We start from the raw sequence: 26233 nt of genomic DNA, 5'->3' as shown, positions 1-26233 counted from the left end.
TACTATTGTCCATCTTGTTTGGTCACAATTGATACATAGATGGCAGAAATCTTCTCTGGTGGCCAGACCCCTCCCCTGTTTCTTTTCAATAAGGATGTTGGGGTGTACCAAAAGGGAAGTACAGTATGTCTTGTCCTCGTTTTCACAGAATTCTGTTAACTTACTTTACAACTCCACTATACTTCCCTATTTTTCTATTCGCACATGGTGGTATTTGAACATAAAAGAAACCTCCATGTTCATTTGTCAATTTAACTGTTTTCTTATCCTGTTGCTTCTTCCTAATGCGAAATTTGCACTGAATTGTTAAAATGTTGTCTTTTGTTGTCTTGAAAACCTTACGATCAAAGTTGATTGATGAAACTATATATAAAATGCATATTAAAAATTGATAGAAGTGAATGATCAAAGACCATGCTTGCTAAAGTTTCCGATAGCTGTCATACACTTCACTATTAGATGCTCTTAAAGTAAACCCGTTTTTAGAGGAGAGATTGAACTACTGGTCAGAGCCAATCTGTCGTGTTTCTGCATGAATCACATAAGAACAGCCCCACTGGATCAGGCCATAGGCCCATCTAGTCCAGCTTCCTGTATCTCACAGCGGCCCACCAAATGCTCCAGGGAGCACACCAGATAACAAGAGACCTCATCCTGGTGCCCTCCCTTGCATCTGGCATTCTGACATAACCCATTTCTAAAATCAGGAGGTTGCGCATGCACATCATGGCTTGTACCCCATAATGGATTTTTCCTCCAGAAACTTGTCCAATCCCCTTTTAGAGGTGTCTAGGCTAGACGCCAGCACCACATCCTGTGGCAAGGAGTTCCACAGACCGACCACACGCTGAGTAAAGAAATATTTTCTTTTGTCTGTCCTAACCCACCCAACACTCAATTTTAGTGGATGTCCCCTGGTTCTGGTATTATGTGAGAGTGTAAAGAGCATCTCCCTATCCACTCTGTCCATTCCCTGCTTAATTTTGTATGTCTCAATCATGTCCCCCCTCAAGCGTCTCTTTTCTAGGCTGAAGAGGCCCAAACGCCGTTGTTGTTGGCATCCTTCAGTCTCGGAAGACTATGGTGTCACGCTCTGAATGGTGGTTCTGGAACAGAGTGTCCTCTCCAGTGCGCGAAGCCTGGGTAAAGTAGGTATGGAGGATAGGCTGTTACCCATGCAGCAAATCCCCCCTCTCCACGTCGCTGGAATGGTCCAATGGAAAGGCAGAAGCCAATACGGTTGGTTCCAGCGGCATCGCAGGAGTTGCCAGAACGTGACTGTGTTCAGCCATGAACTGCCTCAGGGACTCCGGCTCCTGATTTTGCCTCGAGGTTGACTCCTGAAGCCTTTTCCATAACTGGATGTAGCCACAAGGCAGTGGAGGTTTGGGGTCAGAGTTTTCCTTCTCTCAGATGAGCTGCCTTCCCAGGCTGACGAGTCCCATCGACCCAGTGGCTGTTTAGTCGCCTCTTACGACAAGTACAGCCAAACTGAGGGCCTATTCTTATCCCCAGCCCCCAGGGGAACCAAACGCCGTAGCCTTTCCTCATAAGGAAGGTGCCCCAGCCCCGTAATCATCTTAGTCGCTCTCTTTTGCACCTTTTCCATTTCCACTATGTCTTTTTTGAGATGCGGCAACCAGAACTGGACACAATAATCCAGGTGTGGCCTTACCATCGATTTGTACAACGGCATTATAATACTAGCCGTTTTGTTCTCAATACCCTTCCTAATGATCCCAAGCATAGAATTGGCCTTCTTCACTGCCGCCGCACATTGGGTCGACACTTTCATCGACCTGTCCACCACCACCCCAAGATCTCTCTCCTGATCTGTCACAGACAGCTCAGAACCCATCAGCCTATATCTAAAGTTTTGATTTTTTGCCCCAATGTGCATGACTTTACACTTACTGACATTGAAGCGCATCTGCCATTTTGCTGCCCATTCTGCCAGTCTGGAGAGATCCTTCTGGAGCTCCTCACAATCACTTCTGGTCTTTACCACTCAGAAAAGTTTGGTGTCGTCTGCAAACTTAGCCACTGCTCAACCCTGTCTCCAGGTCATTTATGAAGAGGTTGAAAAGCACCGGTCCCAGGACAGATCCTTGGGGCATACCACTTCACTTGGGCATCACTTGGGGCACACCACATCACTATTTGGGACCTGTCTGTTGTGAGGGCAGATAACCCTACTGTATCTGGAGTCATTGAATAATTCAATCATATGTGATGCAGAAATGTGACAAAGTTTTCGGATCTTGATGAAAACTGGTTGACAGGAGGCAAGGTTAGAGCAGTAACTCATACAGAGATGCTTCAGGAAGCATCTTTGAGTGGTACCTTTTGAGTACACAGTAACCTTTCCTTACTTAATTTTCTCGAGCCACTCTAATATGCTCTGACATACATACTAATCAAAGGATATAAAAATAGAAGACCCACTGAGTGGCAGGATGAAAATGCTTATTTTAAGACCACAGAGGCTGAGCTAAGCATCCCTCCTCCCATTCACCACTTTCTAGCCTTGTAAATTGGCCCACTCTGCCACTTTTTCTTGGAAAAGCAGCAGCTGACTTGGAGGAGCTGCCAGATGTGTCATTATGGCTTCCATTCACATAATCAATGTATGTGATTATCTCTTTTTGTGCTTGTGTTTGGAGATAGAAGTCTTTGGCTCCTGTCTTTAAAGTGACGTCTATGAAAGGAAATGCATGCAGTGACGCTGTGGTTTGAAATGCCATGTCCCCCCTGCATTAGCCCTACTGTGGCTAAAGAAAAGCTAAGGAGCAAAAAAGAAGCTTCCAGACAGGGTGCAGTTTTAAAAGTTATAGCAAGATGAAACCAACTTTCCCACTGCAATGAAAGCAGACTGCTGAACATATTATACAGAAACTGAAATGTTACACACTGAAAAAAAATGACTTATTTTTTTTCTTCCCCCGCCTCATCCTGACAAATACTTTTCCTGGTATGCTGCATTAGCACATTTGAGAGACAGCAATGAGGTGAAAAATTATTCATTTTTCCAACTTTCTTCAAGCAACCAACCCACTGCATGCAGGCCATTTAAGAATACTCTGCATACAAGCAGTTGTGCTACTCTGTCTGTCTGTCTGTCTGTCTGTCTTCCTTCCTTCTAAGTTCTTCTATCTTAAAAAAAAAAAAAAGTGCTCCTTGAAGTATTTCAGGTTAGCTTCCATTAAATATCTGCATTTACAGAAGACATCAAAGGGCCAGTGAATGTGGGAAGCAGTGCAATATTCAGGGGCATTTAGTAACATTAATAGTGAACTATAGAACAAGAAAGAACTGGATTGTATTAAAGTATTGTATTGAATACTGAATGAAACGTTTTGGATTTATGTTTTGCGACTGGGTTGCCACCTGGCCAGAAAACAACCAACCTGGTTTGGTCTTGTGTATCAGTCCCCTTCTCTCCCACCATCTTGTTTCTGGCAAAAAAAAAAAAAAAAAAAAAAAAAGAGAAGGAAAACTATTTTCTCACCCTTTTTCAAATCATTCTTTCTATTTTTAAAGTTTGTTTATTTTATTTTGGTATATTTCATGCTGAGTTTGGAGGAAACTGTGTGCATATGTGTGCATGCGCCATGTACAAGAAGTTCAAATAACCACCCACAGTTGTCCATATCCAGTTGTCTGTCTGTTTGGGCCTTCCCATTGTGAGTGATGGTGAGAAGGAGGCTCATTATCTACCTTGGGTCACAAAATGCTAGAGGAAGGGAGTGTGTGAATAGTGAGGAGGAACCAAACTGACTTGGCTAGCTGAATCTCAATGAAGCCTGCTGCCACTTTGAGCCCAGCTCCCAGCAAGAAGGAACATACTGTAGCTCTCACCATTTTGCCTTTCAAGGGTGGCCAACTTAATGAATTGGGGTGGGGGCGGGAAGGATTGTCAAGAAAGCTTAAGATTTGCATACAGCCTTGTATGAAGATTGATGAATTCATAAACTTGGCCATGGAAAGCAATCTAAAACTGGAATACAGGAGAAGATAATTTAGAATAAGGAGGAATTGATTTGTTTGAATGCAGAAGCAGAATGCAGTTAAGTGACTTGAATCCCCAGTGCTTCAACTGAAGCTGATCCAGCAGTATGCTGATCCAGAATACCCCAAAATTTATTTTTGCCTAGAGCAGGGGTGTCCAAACATTTTGGCAGGAGGGCCACATCATCTCTCTGACACTGTGTCTGGGGCTGGGGGAAAAAGAATTAATTCACATTTAAAATTTGAATAAATTTACATAAATGAATTTATTAAAAATGTAACTTATATGAATAAATGAAGGTCTTGCAGTAGCTCAAGTCCGATAAAAGGCCTTGCACATAGCAAGGCCAGCCTTTCCTTCGCTGCCACTGTTGCATCACAGACATGAAACAGCAAGTAGTGGAGGGAGCCATCGTCCCACAGCTCAGGCGAGAGGTTGAACAACTGTCCTCATGCTGAGAGCAGTTGCGTCGGGCCAGTACGGGCTCCAGTAAATAGCTGGAGTGCCAGAGACTCATTGGAGACTGGGGGCTCCCCGCAGGCTGGATTGGGAACCCCCGAGGGCCACAAGTGGCCCCCAGGCCGGGGTTTGGGCACCCCTGGCCTAGAGTACTGTAGTAAGAGAATGTAGTGAAGAAAAAGAAACCACAATTCTCTTTCCCCACCCTCTGCTTCCTTAATCACAGTGATCTGACTGAAGTATATAAAATGAAGATGGTATGATTGAGGGAATAATAGTAATTAATTATTTTTTGCCTCGAGTTTGCTTTCTTGCTCTTTCTCTGTTTTGCCATTTGCAGAAGTTCTGCTATACAGTGTAACATCTCCTGATAGCCCAATCTTTGTTTTTCTCTGTCGCTTCCTGGTCGACACCCAAATGGCAGCCTCAGAGGATGTGCAGAGCAGAATTTCTTCAGTACTTTTCCTGAGCACTGTGCCTTCTCTTCAATTGTTAAAAAACCCTCCTCACTACACAATATTATGGTGTAGTTTGAACCATAATCTTTAATTTAATAGCTCATTATGGCCATACGTTTGAGCGAGGAGTGACAGAGCAAGTTACACATGACCCAATAAAATACTTTTTTTTAAAAAGAGCTGTTTGAAGCCTAAGTATTTGGTTCCATTCTGTGTCTCCATATAATCATTTTGGCAAGAGATGGGAATAAAAATTTCCCACTTAAGCCCATAAATATGTACAGAACCCAGCCCTGTTTTCTGGAGACTAAAAATCCATTTCCCCAAAGACACCCCAAACTAAGAATTTTCGTCCTTTTTTCTGTGCTTGGAAAGAGGTTTTAGCTTTCATTATCACAAAAGCAATGTTATAGGAGCTGTAATATTAATCTAGACACCACAGAACTGAGATCATTTGGCACATAGCTATTATGGCAGGCTGTTGGAAAGCCCTGAGGACCTATGCTGAACTCTGCCTACTATAGCAGGAAGAAATGAATGCACATCCAAGAATGTGTATACTGTAAAGAGCTTTTCCTCTGTCTCCTCTCCACCTAGCTATATAGGTTTAGAGCAGCATCCTGGGTGGCTGCTTAAGAGTAATGAATGAGAAATTAAAATAAAAAGTAAAGAAAATAGTAGCCATGTCTACACCCTATCTTTCTAATGAATTTGTATAAGCCCACACCCATTGCTACTGTGAGTGTGGACCATCAATAGTTGATGCAGCATGAGTCACTGCAAAGTGCATTGTTTGGGCTGTACTGTCAAAGATGTTACATAGTAGCAAAACAGTTGTTTGCTGCAGTGGCAGAGGAAACAACTTCAAGGTACAAACAACAACTTCAAGGTACAAAATAATACAGAAATAATTACACAGGTATATTTTCTAATTCCTAAGAAGCCGTAGAATAGGTGGTCCAACCCACAGCCATGGGCCACATGCGGCCCGGAAGACTTGTTTTGGCAACTCTTGAAAAGCCCAGTCGCACACCATCTCCTCCTGCACCTTTTCAATCTCCCTGCTGCACCATTCCGGATTCTCCTTTGTGAATCTTGGCACAAATTTATATCTTGTCTCTTCCCAAATTGTCATTTTTGTGGCTACTTATCTTGTACCATAATATTCAGATGGTACAGAAATTCTTGCCCAATAATTTGGGTAGTAGATATGGGATTCTGCTCTTCGTTCAGCTATAACTGGAAACTATGGTTTGGTCAAAAATTGTGACTGGAATCTTTTATCCTTCTGTGCTTTTTGCACAAGCCTAAGGCTCATGCTGTCATGTTGTCTTCACAACATACCATGGGCTCAGCATACCATTTTAACCCTGACCCAGAAGCTTCAGTGGATTCTTTATGCAGAAGTTAGTCAATTTATATTGGTCTGTAGTTGTATATCTAAAATTTTACTTTCATAATGCATGTCTCTGATTTCATAAGATTAGAATTATTGCAAGTTCCCGTTTTTCTATAGTAGCAGACTGTCATAGGCTAAAAACCTATTAACTTTATTCTTAAAGTAACTTTTTATTACATATTGACTTATTTCAAACTGCTTCCTCTCTGCACTTGGAGGGCAAGCACTAACAAGCAAGTGCAAAGAGGAAACAGTTTGGAGGGCTGCAAACGGGCAAACAAAACAAAAACAGATGTGTGTGATGGGAATTTGTGAACTGCAAAAACTGAGTGTGTGGAAATGGGAGGTGACTGTATTTGCAACTGACTTAGTTAGAACAGTGATTGTCAAACTTGCAAGTAGAGTTTGCTAACCACTAAGTCTTTGTGGGAATGGGGGGAAGGCAGTGTTGCAATCCTCAGGATCGCATTGCTGCCAGGGGCTGAGAGGCTTTTAAAAATTTACCCCCCTTGTGCCAGCCTCCTGGGAGTGTGGGAGAGTCCTCTGCAGCCTCTGCAGAGCTCCCACATCTCAGAACATTCAAAAAATGTGATCATGACCCACGTCCAGTTTTGTGATTGCAACCCAAAAGTGGGTTGCAGTCATATTTTTTTAATGTTCCAAGATGCAGAGAACTCTGCAGAGGGCTCTGTGGGGCTTCCTGCACCTCCAGGAGGCTGACACAAGGGTGTTAATCTAAAAAGAGCCTCTTGGTCCCCAGCAGCAGCACAATCTTGAGGATTGCACTACTGCATCCCCCTGCCCCTTTAAGGGAAAGGGCCAGTGGGGCTGGTGGGCTGCAACCCACCAGTTTGAGAACCAATGAGTTCGAATAATCTTATGGGTACAAAGAGTTCATTTTTGGGAGCTGCCACATAACTTCCTCTTTCTAGGGAGTTGGGACTGGCCCTTCTCAAATTGTGGATTTACTACTTCCTAGCCCCATCTGGTCAATGCTGTCCTGCTAACTTTATTAAAATGGGGGATGGGAGAAGAGTGGAGAATGCAGGTTTCATTGCATTCCTCCAAACACCTTGAGCAACTGAAACTGATCCCACCACATTTGACCATATGGTCATTCTGAACACATCCATAAGGCTTGCAGTTAAAACTTCATTCAGATTGATACGTTTACAAGCAGTTTTATCCTCTAGATGCTTCACAAACAAGTAACAGTATGCTTCTAAGGGATCTTGAACATTTGAACACAGACCAGATTGAAATAGGTCACGTGCCTTCAAAAAAAAAAAAAACTCTACTGGATACGTTGCTGACAGAAATGTATTGTTCCTTCACCACCATCACTGTCACTGACTAGACTCCAATATGAACTCTAGCAAAAAAATAATCTATTGGCATGGACACTCTCTGCAATTATTGACTTGTTTTTAGTCTGACAATGGCACTCAGCTTTCATCTTGGGTAGTGCAGAGAGTGAAGCTGTTTGTCACCATTTTTCTTTTTTAAAAATGCAAGACAAGAAACCTATTTCTGTCACTGAACTAGAGACAAGCCTGATCTAGAGAGATCCCTACTGTATTAACAGCTGACCCAATTGCAGGACACAGGAACTATCTTCAGCTGGTTGAGAGAGAACTGTTCTTTGGGTAACTGACAGCACAATCCTGCATCAGTGGGTCATGCTGCATTCTGTGGGGAAAGTTGGAAGGCTGGAGGTCTCCTTGAAATAAGGGTACATTCATCCCCTTGTCCTAGGGTAAGCCGCAGTCAGTGCACTGGGTCTTCTCAGACCTGTGCAAGCTAAAGAGGTGCAAGTCCAAGTGGATTTGTGGGTTTGAGAATGGGGATAGGGTATGGCATGCACAGCTGCCACTGTTTCTTCCCCCCTCCCAGGCCCGATTCATTCATCCCATTATACCCTTTCCCCACGCTCCCCCACCCTGTTCTTCCTTTGTGCTGCTCAGCATGTATCTTACCTGGTCTGGCGTATGCCGCTGCTTTCACCGGCACCCATGGGCTGATGCAGGCTTTTGCACTAGCCCCAGCAGTGGCTATGTGGTTGTGAAGTGCTTTATGGCTTTCACAAAGGCTAGCAGCAGTGCAGGGTGCACTGCGGAGGATTGGGCTGTGATGCTAAGTATATTTTGTTCACTGTTTCAAGTAGGTGCTAAATAAACTTGCAGCTTTCATTTTGAAGTAAGTTTTTTCCCCATGTGTTTTAATTGTTGAAAGAAAACCAGTTGTTTTGTCACAGGCTTCAGAAAGAATAGATTGTATGTACGATAGTTAAAACTGTGACATACACTAAATGTTCAGAATGCATCTGTTTGCTCAGCAGGGGTCATTTAAATGCTGACATGCTTTGGTACTTCAGGCAGGAATAAAGCATTTTTGCACATTGTTCCCTAACAGTTCCTACAGCCCTGAAGACTCATGTCTTTGAGCATGCTTCAGATCTGATCTGACTGATGCTGTCTAGAACAACTATTTTTAACTTTTTTCATCTCAGGGCACACTGACAAGGTGCTAAAATTGTCAGGGCACACCATCAGGTTTTTGACCATTTCCAAGGCACACCACACTGCTGGTAGGGGGCTCAAATCCGCCAATTGCCCTTCTAACCCTCCCCAAACTCCTGTGCACACCTTAGGCCATCCATGGCACACCGGTGTGCCATGACACAGTGGTTGAAAATTTGTGGTCTGGAACTAGTCTCTAACCTATAGACTGCCAGCTTGGACATGATGTAAAGAAGGCATATATGCACAAAAATGCTACCAGGATTTACATCCTTGATTGTGGGTCTGAATCCTGACATCTGTTGCATTTTTTTGTTTTCATGATTTGTTGCCTATGATTTAAGAAAAATAACTATCACATCAAATGAATGTTAATTGGCTATAGGGCGGTGTTGGGATTAGTGGTGGTATGTAAAGTTAGTTGACAATGTTTCTTACCAAATAGCTTTAAACAGTTGCTTTTTTCAAGTTACAACTTGAACTATAACTTTTGTCACTAATTATGGAACTGCAGAATAAAATGTAGACAAGTAGGATATTTTAGAGATGAATTTTAATGTTCTGTATAATCTTTGTTGCTTGGGAGCTGGGCATGTATTATTAGAGATGGGAGAACCGTATCCTGCTCACCTCAGATTCAGAGCTAATGTAGATGTTATGATTAATTCACGATACTTTTGATTTGCATGATGTGTTTGATAACTGGCTGGTAAGACTTGCAGTGTTCTGCGATCATGTTGAATCTCCCACTTCTCACTTCTGGAGTCTGTTTGCTTATGGATTTTGTGATTATTTGAAGTGTTGAGGTTTTAATGTGGCATTTTGATTTATTGCATTATGATCCTGTGGGACATTGCTCTGTTTAGCTGCCAGAATGATTAAGCTTGCATAGGCTATCTGGGACTCCAGTTCTCTAAGTTTATCTCAAAAGAACTGGTGTCCTGTGCATGTTGAGCAGTGTGTGCAATGACACAATTTGGAAAAGGGCAGACATTAAGAAAAAGCCTAGAGAATGTCCCTTGATCAGTGCATCATGGGATATTTTAGCAGGGGGGAATTCCTTACATTATTTTTTATCATACAATGACACCATATCTTTTAGAATGAAGAGCCCATATGGCTAAAATCCACCTTAGTCCGCTCATACATTTTTGGAAAGTGCAAGATTTTCATTTAGCCCTCACTCAGAAATCCTAATCCTAATTCTCTCTCACCCCGCCCCCCAAATAGTAAGAAATCAGATCACTTTCTGAACCAGTCCAAGGAAGCTTGGAAAACTATCTCTATTCCACACCAGCTCTTGACTTAGCAGTCGACTGACAATGGAATAAGCGTGGCAGAATATATACATAGAAAAAGTGGCAGGAAAGGGTAAGGTAAGGGTTGCTTTGCTTTCCCTTCTTTCACCCCACCCTTTGTCACTCTGGAGCACACTGGATGGAGTTCACTGGCATTTCTTTATGCTTTATTGGTTCCCAAACACACTGCATATGATTGTCTGGTATAACTACCCCTGTGGGGTGATATGACTGGTTTACATAGTGAGCAAGACTCACTATAGTCTAATTTGGCAGGAAAGCAGCGGTTATGGTGGCCGGGAGCCCTGTTTCACTAAAGTCAGAAGGTCACAACCAATCTCTTTCACTGGCAAATTTGTTGCTGCAGTGGCTGACACCTAGTCCTGTCCTGCAAAAGTGCAGGAATCTTCTGAGAAGCCGAATGAGATTCAGCTTGCTGTGCTGTGAAGGTTATTCCACTGTCTGTGGGGAGGACAGCCTAAGCCCCAATATCCAGTGAGAAGAAAGCTGGCAGGGAAGGAGAAGGACTTGAGTGCTGAACAACACCCTCCCCTTCATCTTCTGAGGCTGTTGTTGTAGGTGGTGGTGGAACCATCAACACATCTGGATAGCTTGGTGCTCAACAGCAGCCAGCTGAGGTCACAACGGGACAGCCTCTCGGCTGTGAATAACACATTTTTATGTTTGTGACCAGAGTTGGAGAAAACATTTGCATTAGGTTTCATTTGAAATAGAAACAAGCAATGTTCTTGCTACAAGCTTGTAGTTTGCTAAATGTCTTGAAAGCAAAACCAAAGGGTTATTAAGGAATTGAAGAATGAAGTTGCAGATCTCTTGACTAAGGTATGCAACTTGTCCCTCAAAACGGCCACGGTGCCAGAAGATTGGAGGATAGCAAATGTCACGCCTATTTTTAAAAAGGGAAAGAGGGGGGACCCGGGAAACTATAGGCCAGTCAGCCTAACATCTATACCGGGTAAGATGGTGGAATGCCTCATCAAAGATAGGATCTCAAAACACATAGACGAACAGGCCTTGCTGAGGGAGAGTCAGCATGGCTTCTGTAAGGGTAAGTCTTGCCTCACCAACCTTATAGAATTCTTTGAAAAGGTCAACAGGCATGTGGATGCGGGAGAACCCGTGGACATTATATATCTGGACTTTCAGAAGGCGTTTGACACGGTCCCTCACCAAAGGCTACTGAAAAAACTCCACAGTCAGGGAATTAGAGGACAGGTCCTCTCCTGGATTGAGAACTGGTTGGAGGCCAGGAAGCAGAGAGTGGGTGTCAATGGGCAATTTTCACAATGGAGAGAGGTGAAAAGCGGTGTGCCCCAAGGATCTGTCCTGGGACCGGTGCTTTTCAACCTCTTCATAAATGACCTGGAGACAGGGTTGAGCAGTGAAGTGGCTAAGTTTGCAGACGACACCAAACTTTTCCGAGTGGTAAAGACCAGAAGTGATTGTGAGGAGCTCCAGAAGGATCTCTCCAGACTGGCAGAATGGGCAGCAAAATGGCAGATGCGCTTCAATGTCAGTAAGTGTAAAGTCATGCACATTGGGGCAAAAAATCAAAACTTTAGATATAGGCTGATGGGTTCTGAACTGTCTGTGACAGATCAGGAGAGAGATCTTGGGGTGGTGGTGGACAGGTCGATGAAAGTGTCGACCCAATGTGCGGCGGCAGTGAAGAAGGCCAATTCTATGCTTGGGATCATTAGGAAGGGTATTGAGAACAAAACGGTTAGTATTATAATGCCGTTGTACAAATCGATGGTAAGGCCACACCTGGAGTATTGTGTCCAGTTCTGGTCGCCGCATCTCAAAAAAGACATAGTGGAAATGGAAAAGGTGCAAAAGAGAGCGACTAAGATGATTACGGGGCTGGGGCACCTTCCTTATGAGGAAAGGCTACGGCGTTTGGGCCTCTTCAGCCTAGAAAAGAGACGCTTGAGGGGGGACATGATTGAGACATACAAAATTATGCAGGGGATGGACAGAGTGGATAGGGAGATGCTCTTTACACTCTCACATAATACCAGAACCAGGGGACATCCACTAAAATTGAGTGTTGGGCGGGTTAGGACAGACAAAAGAAAATATTTCTTTACTCAGCGCGTGGTCGGTCTGTGGAATTCCTTGCCACAGGATGTGGTGCTGGCGTCTAGCCTAGACGCCTTTAAAAGGGGATTGGATGAGTTTCTGGAGGAAAAATCCATTATGGGGTACAAGCCATGATGTGTATGTGCAACCTCCTGATTTTAGGAATGGGTTAAGTCAGAATGCCAGATGTAGGGGAGAGCACCAGGATGAGGTCTCTTGTTATCTGGTGTGCTCCCTGGGGCATTTGGTGGGCCGCTGTGAGATACAGGAAGCTGGACTAGATGGGCCTATGGCCTGATCCAGTGGGGCTGTTCTTATGTTCTTATGTTCTTAAATGTTTGACCTACTGTCAACTTTGTAAATAAGAATGCTAACAAATTGCTTTCAAAATTTTGGATATTTTGGAAGGCTGTAGCTGTAAAACAAATCTTTTTTTGCTCTGCAGTTATTTCTGTTCTTGCCAAAACATTACATCATGCATACTTATTGCAAGATGCTGCTGTTCTGGTCCCGTCTGTGAATTTGTTAAGCGTGTTCATCTCTACTACCTGGCAAACTACACAATGCTGATGTCTAGACCCAATTATATGAGATTTCTTGTGGGCAAATAAGGCTTCTTTTTGCAGTAAAATCCAATGTAGATTTAAGGGCAGGGGGAAGAGGGATACTCAGGGAGCACAGAGTATGTTTGCAAAAAGAGACGTATGTTTCTGTAGTGAGTAGAGTAACTAAGGAAAGGCAGTAAAATTATTTCTAAGCAATATTTTCAGGTTACACTTTTGAGCATTATTTTCAAGTTACACATGCAGTGTGTACTTGTGATTGTGCAGCTTTTGTAGGAAAGTATGGGCCTCCACCCAAAAATCTGTCATGCAGGGCTGTGCATGTGTGTCATGCACAACTCATCAACCCGTTGCCAAATTACATCAGCTCTGATAACATTGATTATTTGATGAATAGAAGGAAGAAGTGCCTGGATTTAGTACCCTGCCCAAATAGATGATAGGTACTGACAGTTCCCTTTCTGCCCCCTTTATTCTTACAACAACCGTGTGAAGTAGATTAGGCTGCTGCCCTATAAACTTCATGATGGTGTGGATATTTGAACCCAGGTCTGAGACTTCACTAGGCATTTCCCCACACTTCTAAACATACCTTTGAAAACCTAAGAAAAATGAAAGCTGGGATTCTCAGTGAAGGTGAATTCTGTATGCAAAAATGTTAAACTTTCTGGAGGGGTTTTGTAGCATCATAGCATATGTCCATCTTCAAGCTTAACTCAGTCTGAATGATGCCATTTTATTATTTTGACCCATCATTTTGTCTTGCCCTACCTTCCTCTGTGAGCATATATCTTTGATTTTGGTGCATGATAGACAGATTTGCCTCTGTCTGGGAAATTTAAGCAGAAGCTTTCCTTTTTAAAAGGCTGTTGAGCACTTATTTGAAAACATGATTCCATTCTCAGGCATATACCAGTGATGGCTGCAGTGAAATTATGTGGAAGCTTATGTGGAAGACCCAGCTTGTTCGATAAAAGAAAAACATGCACAAAAAGCTTCAGTTGTTCAGCAGAAGCATGTTTGCTCTGTTATGCTGCTTAGTTATAGAAACTGGGTTTTTCTGAGATGTGACTAGATAACAGATGTCAATTTTTTTCATACAAGGGAAAAATATGAAGCAAGTTAACATAAAGGGAGGGTAGTGTTATTTGCTCTGGGCAATAACAGACAATGGTGTGAGCTGTTTCAGTGATGTGATCTGCCTTCTGTTCTAGAAGCAGTATAGAATTTCTGCATTCTAATTGGGTCAAAAGTAGTTAGCACTCATGCATGTAGTCAACATAGCCATGTTTGCAAATACATTCTATAACCTAGCTGCATATATTTAAAACATTGGTGACAAAATCAATAGCCCAGAGGAAACAAAACTCATCAAACACTAAAAGAAATCATGAATCCGTCGTTTGTTCAGTGCTGCCAGCTCTGTTTATTTTTTATATTGATGGTTGGTGCCTTCTGGAGTCAGTTGGGCTGCATTTTATCCATCTTCTCTTCCCCCTACCAAGAACTGTATTGCACTAATAAAGAAATGAGTACCTTAGGTATGTGCAGAGTGCCATGGTATTATCCCCATGGAAAAATACCAACTGTTGTCTACTTTGAATAGGAGAAATAGCTTCTTTGTGAGAGAGCACGAGCAGAGTTTCTGGACTCTGTTGGCACCTTTGGCACAAGTGAGTGTTGGCACCTTTCAGCTACAAATTAATCAATTCCATGTTGAATATGGATTTGTGTATACTGTATTCTTAAATTTGTGCATTTTTTATTTTAAGAGTCACAAGTGTTTACGGTTATGTTTAGTTTGACCATAGTTTTTTTCCCCGGCTTCATAGACCAGTAAAAGAGTTTAATTTGTTTGAATGGGTACCGTGAAATGATTTCCTGAAGAAGAGGGTGAGTTGGGGAAGTCGGGGAGAAAAAAGAACATCAGTACTTGCTACTGGCAAAAAAGTGATGCCAGTAGGTTGTTTGACGTCCTGTAAGGTCTTGGAGTGTTGTCTGTGCCTGTACGTACTGATTTGGTTTGCAAACCACTTTCTACTCATTTGCTGAGAAGTGGTGTATAATATTCTTAATAATAATTGAATAGTTCTTACAACGGCAAGTTGATTGTGTTGCGTAATCCATTCTAAGCTGGCAGGTGCAGATCTAGAGCAGAACACATGCAAGACTTTCTGATGGCCATCTGAATGCTACAGTCTTGGGCTGCAAGCAGTTAGCCAAGTTGTGTATTACTAGTCCAGTTGAACTCAATAGGACTTTACCCACATGTAACTGGGCATGGTTTGCAGTCTTAGATGCAATCCTATCCTATGCTGGAACAGGCAAGCCAAGGGGCTTGTGCTGTATCCAGCGCAGGATAGGGGCCAGAATCAGTTCAGCCAGAGGCAAGGGGAAACTTTTCCCCTTACCCGTGGGTATGGTGCCCTGGCCTCAATGGGGCTCCTCGGACATGCTCCACCTGCTGAGGTGGTGCAAGTCTGAGGAGAGTGGAGTGGCTTCTAGCTGCTCTGAACTCCCTGGGAACTGACACAACTGCCAGATCCCAGCCCTGCCCGCCTGCCCACCCCAGGGCTGTCCACTGCCTGCCTTCCCCCTGCCCAGGAATGCATCCCCCTGCCTCTTCCTCGCCCAGCCCAGGGCCTTGCATTGGCCCAGCTGGGATGATGCAAAGTTCTTTCCTTCCGTCGTTGCAGAGGCTTCTGCCAGCCTCCGAAGGCCGGTGTGCCTCTGCGTGCCGGTGTTGCCAACTCTCAAGGAGATGCAGATAGAAATCTTGGGGTGGTAGTGGACAGGTCAATGAAAGTGTCGACCCAATGTTCAGCAGCAGTGAAGAAGGCCAATTCTATGCTTGGGGTCCTTAGAAAAGGTATTGAGAACAAAACTGCTAATAATACTGTTGTACAAATCAGTGGTAAGTCCACACCTGGAGTATTGCATCCAGTTCTGGTCACCACATCTCAAGAAGGACATAGTAGAAATGGAAAAGGTGCAAAAGAGAGCGACTAAGATGATTACTAAGCTGGGGCACCTTCCTTATGAGGAAAGGCTATGGCATTTGGGCCTCTTCAGCTTAGAAAAGAGAAGCCTGAGGGGTGACATGATTGAGACATACAAAATTATGTACAGGGAGGATAAAATGGATCGAGAGATGCTCTTTACTCTCTCATATAACACCAGAACCAGGGGACATTCACTAAAACTGAGTGTTGGAAGGGTTAGGACAGACAAAAGAAAATATTTCTTTACTCAGCGTGTGGTTGGTCTGTGGAACCCCTTGCCACAGGATGTGGTGACTGCATCTGGCCTACATGCTTTTAAAAGGGGATTGGACAAGTTTCTGGAGGAAAAATCCATTATGGGTTACAAGCCATGATGTGTATGTGCGACCTCCTGATTTTAGAAATGGGCTATGTCAGATGCAAGGGAGGGCACCAGGATGCAGGTCTCTTGCTATCAGGTGTGCTCCTGGGGCATTTGGTGGGGCTGCTGTGAGATACAGGAAGCTGGACTAGATGGGTCTATGGCCTGATCCAGTGGGGATGTTCTTATGTTCTTATTTCTTTACAGCCCTCTAGACCTCCTGGGCCCATGTAAGGAACTTGCACTGGCCCATGCGCAGCTCAGGATTGTGCTGTTAGTTACTTTATAATGAGTGTTAATTTTGGAGAGAGTGAAAATGGCTTGAGGAGAGGGTGTAAAAGCTGCAGTGGGTTTAAAGGGCAAGCTCTGAGATTTCCAACCCAGGTCTCTTAACAGAGTGCACCTCTTTAGATATTAAGAAATGTATTGCTAAACACATACTATACAGTACAAAAACCAGGCAGTCCATTTACAAGTTGCATCCAGGTTCACGTTACTGCCTTTGCAGCAAGTTAACATTTATTGGAGGATCTGTTATTCATTGTAAACTTTGTTGATAGGAATGGATAGCGATGCTTGGTGGATGCTTCCATTGTTTTTATAACCTCATTCATATTGAATGCAGCTAATTTAGAAGATGGTAGCTAGAGCTTTTTCTTTGTTCTCCTGGAAGATGCAACATATCACCATAGGGTGATTGTAAGTAAGAATAAATGATGAAATAATAAAGGTCTTGATCGATAGTTCCACTTCAGGCCTGCTTCATCAATTGTCTGTGGCATATCTGCTAGTCCAGATGCAAGTAAAACATCAGCAGGTTTGGATGCAAGAGCCACTGCTGCCATCACAGCATTGCAGGATAGGTTTTGTGAGAGAGTTGAAGTACAGTTCTGTCAGCAGTCAAAAATGATACACACATTCTACAAAGGTACAAGGTTGCAATTATGGGGATTTTGAAATATGGCCCCCACCAACACACTTCTGTAAATTGTGTCAATATTTCAGGTCTTGTAATTGGCTGCATCTCCAGAGCTTGCTATCCACACTTGAAGGTATCTGGTCCCAGTTCATTGCATCTTGGTGAAGCAATGTCTGGTTGACAAGCACAAAGCAGCAGTCTGGCCATTGTGGTACACAAGATATTTAAGAACTTACCTCAACAGCAAATGGACTTGTGCAAAGAAGAAAACTTTATTTTGGTAGATATAGATGGAAATGTTTTTAGCAACACTTTCGGGTTGCAAACTCAAATCTTCTTTGGATAGGTAAGCAGGCTAGAGGTTTGTGCCATCTTTGGTAGTAGAAAATTCAGTAGAAATTTTCTTCCTTTTTATCTCTTCATCAAAGTCCCTTCTCCAGTTATCTGACAAAACTACATGATTGCACAAGCACATGTCTTATCCCATTGCATGCGTGTTCTTTCCCAAAAAATATTACTTCTATGGGGACTAATCCAGATTGGGATCATGGGCATGGGAAGTTGCTTTCCTCGTGGTTCCAGTCCAGTTCTTTGCATCCCCACAGGTATTTGTTGTAGAAGGAAAGCTTTCATTTGTGCTAAATAGCAGTCATGAGGATCTTGAGCCAACCAGGTCGGGGCAAAGGTTGAAGGTCCCACTCTCCATGAAGCAATCTGAATCCCCCTTGTGACTGTTTAAGGGGGGGAAGAATAAGCATACAAGGGTCAGTTGCATGCTGGGCATAACATGTTAAACAACCCTCTAATCCTGCTTTCCTTGTCTCCCACTTCCCTTTTCTGAATGAAATTTGCACACATTATGAAGTTTACACATGTAACTGCTGGTGCTATTCTGTCAACAAAACACAACCTAGCACCTTATTTTCTCATTTTAGATAAGTCTCTGTTCAAGTTGCTTGAATATGTTCATTTGTGTGTAACTTAAAGGAGCTCCAACCCACAACATATTGATAAGGCCAAGGTGTTTCTGTGCCTTTATTCCTCTCACTCAGGCAGTCTGAAGATTTTTATAGTCATTGAAAAATAATAGCTAATGGCATTAGCTATTATTTTTCAATCATGCGATTTACGTTTTTTAGCCGACCTGACTGGAAGACTTGGATGGTTTGCCCTTCCTACAAAGATATCACCTGTTTTCCAAAAATAGTCTCAGCTTGAATAAATGCATGGAGTGGGGCCACACCCACCACATCAGCATTCTTGTGCGAGGGGGCCACAGCAGTGTATATGCTACTGTTGGGAGTTCTGCATGATTCACTCAGCATTGGGGGCATAACCAGCAGGGGTGACAGGTGTTACCAGCCCTATTTTTCCCTCTTCTTTACTGGGTGTGTAGATTTACCCTGCACATGCCCAATCTCGTCTGATCTTAGAAGCTAAGCATGGTCAGGTCTGGTTAGTACTTGGATGGGAGACCACCTGGGAATACCGGGTGCTGTAAGGCTTATACCGTAGTCTTTCAGACTGAAGGTTGCCAACCATGTACTGGGACCATTTTCTGAAAACAGGGCTATGGTAAAAATGTATGTGCATATGAAATGTACTCCATGGCAATGCACAAAACCAATATACAGGTCCAACCTTATTATGCACATATTTTTTATACATGGATTTGACTCAACCCAAATGGCCACTGCAAACGAGAAGGAATATGCTGATCCCTGGAGAAGGAAAAAAATGCATCCCTTTAAAACCACAGTTTAAAAAACTGCTTTTTACTGTTGTACAGACAGCCATGCAAGTAATTACAGGTATAACTTAATTATCCACAGATTTTTCTATCTCAGCGTGATGAGAAGTACTCTTTAAATTAAAGGAAAACAGTCCTTAATAGCCTTATTAATGTGAGAGAGGGCAGCCCGCTGACCATCCATCAATCATTCTCTCTCCAGGCACAAGGCAGGCCCCTCCCTTCCCCCTAAGCAGGTGGAAGGCTAAATGGCAGTGATTATCACCTTCATTCTTTTCCCCTTGCTGGGGATCCTGGTGAAGAGAGGGATTGCTGCCTCCTAGTGAAGCCTAAGTGCCTAGAAGGAGACTGATTGCCTCTGTGTGTCTTTCAAAAGGTCAGCAAGGCTGTTTTTAAGTCACCAGAGCAAAGGGACTTTGTTTTTTAAAATGATTTGCTTTAGTGTGTTTTTTGCCATGAGTTCTGGGAACCCTCAAGAGTAATGAGACTCAACCTGTGTATCTATTTTAGGTATAGTCTGATATCACAGTAGCAGATAGCAAACCTTTTGTTACTTTGTCCCTTGTGATGCATCCTTGTTTACATTGCTTGCATTGTGATTAATTTGCATGTGCTCTCTTTTTTTAGGAGCAGCTTATTGCCAGTTCATGGATATGTTGTTCCCAGGGTGCATTAGCTTGAAGAAAGTAAAATTCCAAGCAAAGTTGGAACATGAGTACATCCATAACTTCAAACTTTTGCAAGCATCTTTTAAAAGAATGAATGTGGATAAGGTAAGAGGATTGCTGTGGCCTCAGTTTGTTGCATTTCGGAGAAATATGTTTTGGTTCTTTATCTGTGTAGCTAAGGCAACATTGAACTCTATACAGTAAAGTAGTATATTTCAATTTTCATTCAAAGGGATGGAAGTGTAAGTAACAAAGCTAATTTCTTCTTCATTTTAGGGCCCAATCCTATCTGATTTTTCCAGTGCCAGTGCAGCCGTGCCAATGGGACGTGCACTGTGTCCTGTGATGGGGAGGCAGTCACAGAGACCTCCTTAAGGTATGGGAACATTTGTTCCCTTACCCCAGGGCTGCATTGCATTTGCACTGGTGCTGAAAAGTTGGATAGGATTGGGCCCTTAGTTCAGCAGTTTTCAAACTCTCACAGAGAGTTTCAAACTCTCACAGAGAGTTTGAACCGCAGTAAGTCTTGGAGGGGACGGGTAGGAGGCAGTGGCACAATCCCCAGGATTGTGTCGCTAACAGGGCTGCAGGGACTGGGATGCACTCACCAGTCTGTGCAGCAGCTGTCCTGGGGTGCAGGGAGCCCTGCGCGAGTGTCTGCGGAGCTCTCCAGGTCGTCAGAAGTGAAAGCGGAGCGATCGCGGTCCATTTATGCAAAACCGGAAGTAGAGCGCGATAGCTCTAGTTTCACTTTTAGAAACCTGGGGATCCCTGCAGACGCTCACGCAGGGCTTCCCACACCCCAGAATGGCTGCTGCAGGTACTGGTAAGTGCATCCCAGTTCCTGCAGCCCCGTTAGCCTCCTCCCTGCCTCCTCGCTACCCCCACCCCTTAAGGGGGCAGAGGCCAGGGCCTTCAGGCTGGAGCGTTGTGATGCCCCAGTTTGAAAACCACTGCCTTAAGTCTATTGAGATGCTAATGGAGGTAAGCCTGTGCATTATGTTAAACTATTTAAAAACCTAGCTTCCTGAACCAAGAGTGTATACTGAAGCTACTTCTTGTATTGTATGTACCTAAATAAAGGTATAGTAAAAAGAATGTATCCATTGTTAGATCCTAAGTACAAAGCGGAGCCTTTAGGTCCCTTCCCTGTGGATGGTATTCCCAGAGTATATAAGAAGATGCCTAGAAATTAATTTTACATTATTTTATTAGTTTTTGCTGTGTGATGTGGTTGGAATACAATAACTCTTTACACTCTCACATAACACCAGAACCAGGGGACATCCACTAAAATTGAGTGTTGGGAGAGTTAGAACAGACAAAAGAAAATATTTCTTTACGCAGTGTGTGGTTGGTCTGTGGAAGTCTTTGCCATAGTATGTGGTGATGGCGACTGGCCTGGATGCCTTTAAAAGGGGATTGGACAAGTTTCTGGAGGAAAAATCCATTACGGGGTACAAGCCAAGATGTGTATGCCAACCTCCTGATTTTAGAAATGGGCTATGTCAGAATGCCAGATGCAAGGGAGGGCACCAGGATGAGGTCTCTTGTTATCTGGTGTGCTCCCTGGGGCATTTGGTGGGCCACTGTAAGATACAGGAAGCTGGACTAGATGGGCCTATGGCCTGATCCAATGGGGCTGTTCTTATGTTCTTAACTTAAAATGTGTGATAGCAATAGATTTTTATGGGATGATAGGTTATGAGAAATGCAGTGTATGATTATGCAGCATAGGCTCCAGGGTTGCTAGATTTTTTAAGTAAAGTTGGAATAACAAAATTATAGTGTACACTTTAAAGACGTTTAATGCAGATTAAACTGTATGCCATATTGCTATGAAAATTTATTTTGGGAGCAGGGCAGTGTTATGAAAGTGCAGAATGAATTGACTAGTGGCCTGGATAACTAGCCAGAATTATTTGTATACAGCTGTGTTTCTCAACATTTGTCCCCAGCTGTACCACTTTGCATGGTCCGCTTATTGGAAGTACTACCAGAAGTATATGATTATTGCCAGTTACTTCCGAGTTGGGAGACGATATGCGATGCACCAGTAAGAGGCTAAGGTGGATGGGAGGGCTTTTTCAACTTTGGAGCTCTACCCATTGAGCCAAGCCTCCTACTGCTGTTGGTTGCGTCACCTTGCTGGTCTTGCTGTTGGTGTCTGGGGGTCCCAGGTGTACCACCAGGCACCACCTCAAGTACCACTAGTGTACTCATACCACTAGTTGAGAAACACTGTTATACAGTCTAGTCAATGATTATCTTTTTATATTGCTACCCAAAAAATTTTTAAAAAAATTTCTTGCTAGGAATGCATTGGTGTTTAGGAATTTTCAGTAAATTAGTGCTGAACCGCTTCAGTTGTCACTGTAAATTTACACATCTTTCTTTACTCCGTACAGGTTATTCCAGTGGAGAAATTAGTAAAGGGTCGCTTCCAAGACAACTTGGATTTTATCCAGTGGTTTAAGAAGTTCTTTGATGCTAACTATGATGGGAAAGAGTATGATCCGGTAGAGGCCCGGCAAGGCCAAGATGCTATTCCTCCACCTGATCCCGGCGAACAGATCTTTAATTTGCCAAAAAAATCTCATCATGCAAACTCGCCCACAGCAGGTATGGTTGCAAGTTTTGTTTTTCTTTGTTTTGAATTGTTTTCAGCAACAGTTGTTGAATACCATATAGATGTCATTACAGTTACACTGACATGGAGACAACTTGAAAAGGTCAACTTGGATAAAGTAGATCTCTCATTCCATGTTATTGTAGGCACTGCATTACAGATATGTTGTTTGCAAAATGAGGTGTGGTCAGGTTGAGGGAGTTAAGTGCTATGATGGCTCATAATGATGTGTAAAATCTCAACTTGTGGTGGTGCATAAAGTGACCTGTATCAGTGTAGATCAGCATTTTTCAACCTTTTTCATCTTGTGGTACACTGACAAGGTGCTAAAATTGTCAAGGCACACCATCAGTTTTTTGACAATTGGAAAGGCATCTCCACTGGTCCTACTAATAAATGACCCTCCCCCAAACTCCTGTGGCACACCTGTAGATCATTTGCGGCACACCAGTTTGCCATGGCACACTGGTTGAAAATTACTGGTGTAGATAGTTTCTATCCCTGTCAAATACTGGGCACTGAAAGCTGAAATGCTGTGTTTGAATCAGCTGTGCCTTCTGGGGCATTATGAGTTATAAATGATAACGTATCACTCCTTTTGAGTTCTTTCATGTGAAGCCCCACCGCTTCCGACTAATTACAGGCCTCTTAAATCTTTGGAGAACAATACTATACAGCATTGAGTTATGGCTGTTGCTGATATAGCAACAGCAGCTTATGATATATGAACCTCACCTTCTGCTTAGTCAGTCTCTGTATTTTCTGCCCTGAACTGTATCCAAAGATGGTCAAATGTTCACAGAGGAAGCCCTGTAGGTACAAAGGGGGAGAAGGAATTGATGAAAATATCCCCTTTCATCTTCCTGTGCCTCCAGAAATCTGCTTGAGGAGTCACTTAACCACCAGGAAGACATGAGAGAATACACATTGCTAATGAGGAAAGAAGGAGATCACTCCATTTCCTTGAGTGAATGGGACTTCATCCATGAACAGAAGATGATTTTAGAATACAACCCACTGATTGGCAACAGCTCTTCAAAGTTTCATGCTGGGGACCTTTTCTAGTCCTACCTAGAGAAACCAGAGATTGAATGTGGATCCTTCTGCATACAAAGCATGTGTTCTACCACTTCAGCTATTTTTAACCAATGTGCCAGGACACATTGATGTGCTGAGAATGGTCTGTAGGTGTGCCACAAGTGTTTGGGAAAGCGTCATTATTAGTAGAACCATTGGGAGTTGTGAGCCTCTGGCCAGCAGTGCAGAGTTCCTTGTCAATTGTCAAGAAACTGATGGTGTGCCTTCACAATTTTAGCACCTTGTCATTGTTCCATGAGATGAGAATGTTTAAAAATCATTGCACTACTTGGTTATAGATCTCTCCCTGATGATACACCTGTTCTATTCCTTATATCGGTTTGTGGCTCTGATTTAGCAGAATTTGCCTGTTAAGATAATGTCACTTTTCCAGAGGTTTCCAAACTGTGAGCTGCAGCTACCTACGGAATCCTCACGAAAAGCCCGCCACCCTATATACAATGTATAGGATTGTATCCCTAATGAGGAGCCACAGCCAATGGCCCAGTAGGTCAAGGGAGCTGCCAGTCAAAAAAAAAGTTTGGGATCCACTACACTATTCTGATGTCCAGTTAAACTGCATGCTGCTTCAAAAAATGACATTGTAATAGTTATGATGCTCCTAACTGAAGGATTAAAAGAGTTGTTAAACTGCATGGTGTCTGCTCCAGATGATACAGAGATCCTTTGGCCTGACTCTTCAGTTATTTTTGTTAAAAGCCTGTGCTAGAGTACTAAATCACTAGAAATAACATTTTATACTTACAGAAGATCAAATTCCCAGTTAGTACTTTTGTTTATAGGTATATAGGTGATAGTAAGAGTTGCTTCTCCTCTCCCTCTCCTGCATTCATTCTTAGATAAACCTGCTAGCAATCTAGTTTTATAGCGATTGGAATGCTTCCAAATCCTAAGTGCTGAAGCAGTAATAGACAGTAAATCAATATATATAGTATGGTATTTCTTATTTATTTTGAAAAATGCTGATACCTGCTAATTGTCATGCTAAGATTCCATTTAGTGTTCTGCTGTTGTTGTTTTTTTATTTCCATTTTCTTTGTTGATGAAATAGTGGTAAGAAAAGTGGTAGTGTCAGAAAAAAAACAAGCTGAACCCAAATGTGACCTGTAAGGACTTCAGTCAAAAAGTCTTTGTGACTACTGAGCTCTATGCACCAGTATCTACTGAAGTGTGAAGAACCTAGAAATGCACCTGCCTTGCAATGTTACTCTAACCAGGCCTGGTCAAAAGTCTGACTGGAGTCTGAGGCAATGCTCAAATTCCACTTCCCCCCTTTTTTTTCTTATTGTGTGCCCGTGTTCTTCCCCTTCTCCCTGATGGTGGCCTCCTGTTGTTTTTTTCTAAACTAGCTAGGCAAGGATATTCCACTCTCAGTTTAGTAAGGAGGAGAGGCGGCAACGGCAGCAGGATGGTGACAGGACACACACTCCCTTGTGGCTTTTCTCTCAATTCCACCACTCTGATCGTTGTCAGCAGCAGAGAAAGCAGACCCACCAGCTTGCCTACTGTCCTTCCCTTCCCTTATTCCTACTCCTCACTGTGCCACTCTTGTGTTTTGGAATAGAGCAGTGGTGTAGGGCTAGAACAAGAAGGCTGGGAGCATTAACTACCCTGTTTCCCAAAAAGGAAGATAATGATGACACCAGTCTAGTCCTCTCTTGCATTCACAAAGAGGAAAAAAATCGTCTTCCTCTTTTTCAATATAAAAACAATTGACACTTGCATGTTATGCACAAATTCAAGGAATTGCTGTTAACTATGAGTCAGGAAGTGGACCAGGTAGTTTGACTATGCCAGGGCCACTGAGAGGAATTTTATCCTGGGGTACCAAAGTTTCTTTTGGGACCCTTCCCAAAGGGGGAGAGGGCAATGGGGGAAGGCAGAATGGGGAGCAAAACAGGGCAGGGGGAGAGTGCTGACAGCCAGAATAGTCTTTAGAGCCCAGGTCTACCAGGCTTCTGAATGTGGAGCCCAGGTCTACCCAACTATGCAGCACTGGCAGCTAGATAAAGTAATATGGAAAACAGAACACACTCCTAAGTCTCTTTAAAATCTTTGAAATTTAGAAAATCATTGCTGAAAATTAGCATCAATGTATTTAAGCTCACTCTGTAGTCTTGCAGCTGTGCCCCTATACACTCCTTCATGGTTATCAGATCCACAAGCCAAAGAGCTACTGCAGCAGGCCAGTTTACTCCCTGATTTGACAGTGTGTTAAGGAGGGTCATGGATGCATTTCTGGGCCCAGTGTGTATGGCTTGCAGCAGCAGTTGCCACTGAATGCCCATGGTTGTGCTCCTAGCATCATGCATGGGCAGTGAGCTTGTGTGAGACTGGAAAATGTAAAATCCCAGGGACTTTCTGGGCCCCCTTTCTGACCCTGGGGCTGGGTACAAATTACCCCCTTTACTCCCCTCTCCTAGGCCCTGGACTATGCTTTAATACCCTGGTTTGTTCTATGTATAGTTAATTAACAAACCAGTTTCCTGAATTCATATTGTTATGAACAGTTTTTAAGTGTGAGCAAAGCTCTCTCTTGTTCTCATGCGCAGAAGGAGAGCACTGGAACCCATGTCTCCATCAGGCTCATTCACATACTGTTAAAGCATGATTTAGCGTTGCATTTGAATTGGGTCAGTCTGAATTTTTAGGAGGAGGAGAAAGTGCCAACTGTTTTCAGATCTTTGACAGAATTCATGGAACAGGAGCACTGATTGCTGACTGACACAAAGGTGTGTGTGTGTGGGGGTGTTTGATCAGAAAATAAAATTGGTGGTTACCATCTAAAATGTGTAGCCTCGTCTAGATGGTGTTGAAATCAGAATGAGGTCACCAGCTCCTAAGTATGGTTTGGATTCAACAGAGTGATAGCGTACATAGAATGCACTTCTGCTTGTATCAGGGAAAGGTCCTCAATTCTGCTGATCTCCTCCTTCGACTGTAGCTTTACCGCCCAGTTTTGCATCTTATGCTGTCCCAGAAGGGTGCTCAACCTTAT

General features: G+C 43.2%; 1 protein-coding gene across 4 annotated transcripts in view; it reads left to right on the top strand.

The window, feature by feature from the left end:
- Nucleotides 1-26233, top strand: part of MAPRE2 (microtubule associated protein RP/EB family member 2) — a 139027-nt gene that overhangs the window by 92795 nt on the left and 19999 nt on the right. For all 4 annotated transcript variants that reach the window (XM_066626666.1, XM_066626668.1, XM_066626667.1 and 1 more), the window contains 2 exons: nt 19468-19613; nt 21917-22130. In XM_066626666.1, coding sequence (XP_066482763.1) covers nt 19468-19613; nt 21917-22130 — 360 coding nt within the window. The remainder of the gene's footprint in view (nt 1-19467; nt 19614-21916; nt 22131-26233) is intronic.

This window comes from Tiliqua scincoides, chromosome 4 (assembly GCF_035046505.1).
Source record: "Tiliqua scincoides isolate rTilSci1 chromosome 4, rTilSci1.hap2, whole genome shotgun sequence".
Lineage (NCBI taxonomy): Eukaryota > Metazoa > Chordata > Lepidosauria > Squamata > Scincidae > Tiliqua > Tiliqua scincoides.
This window is presented reverse-complemented; position numbering and strand designations above follow the sequence as displayed.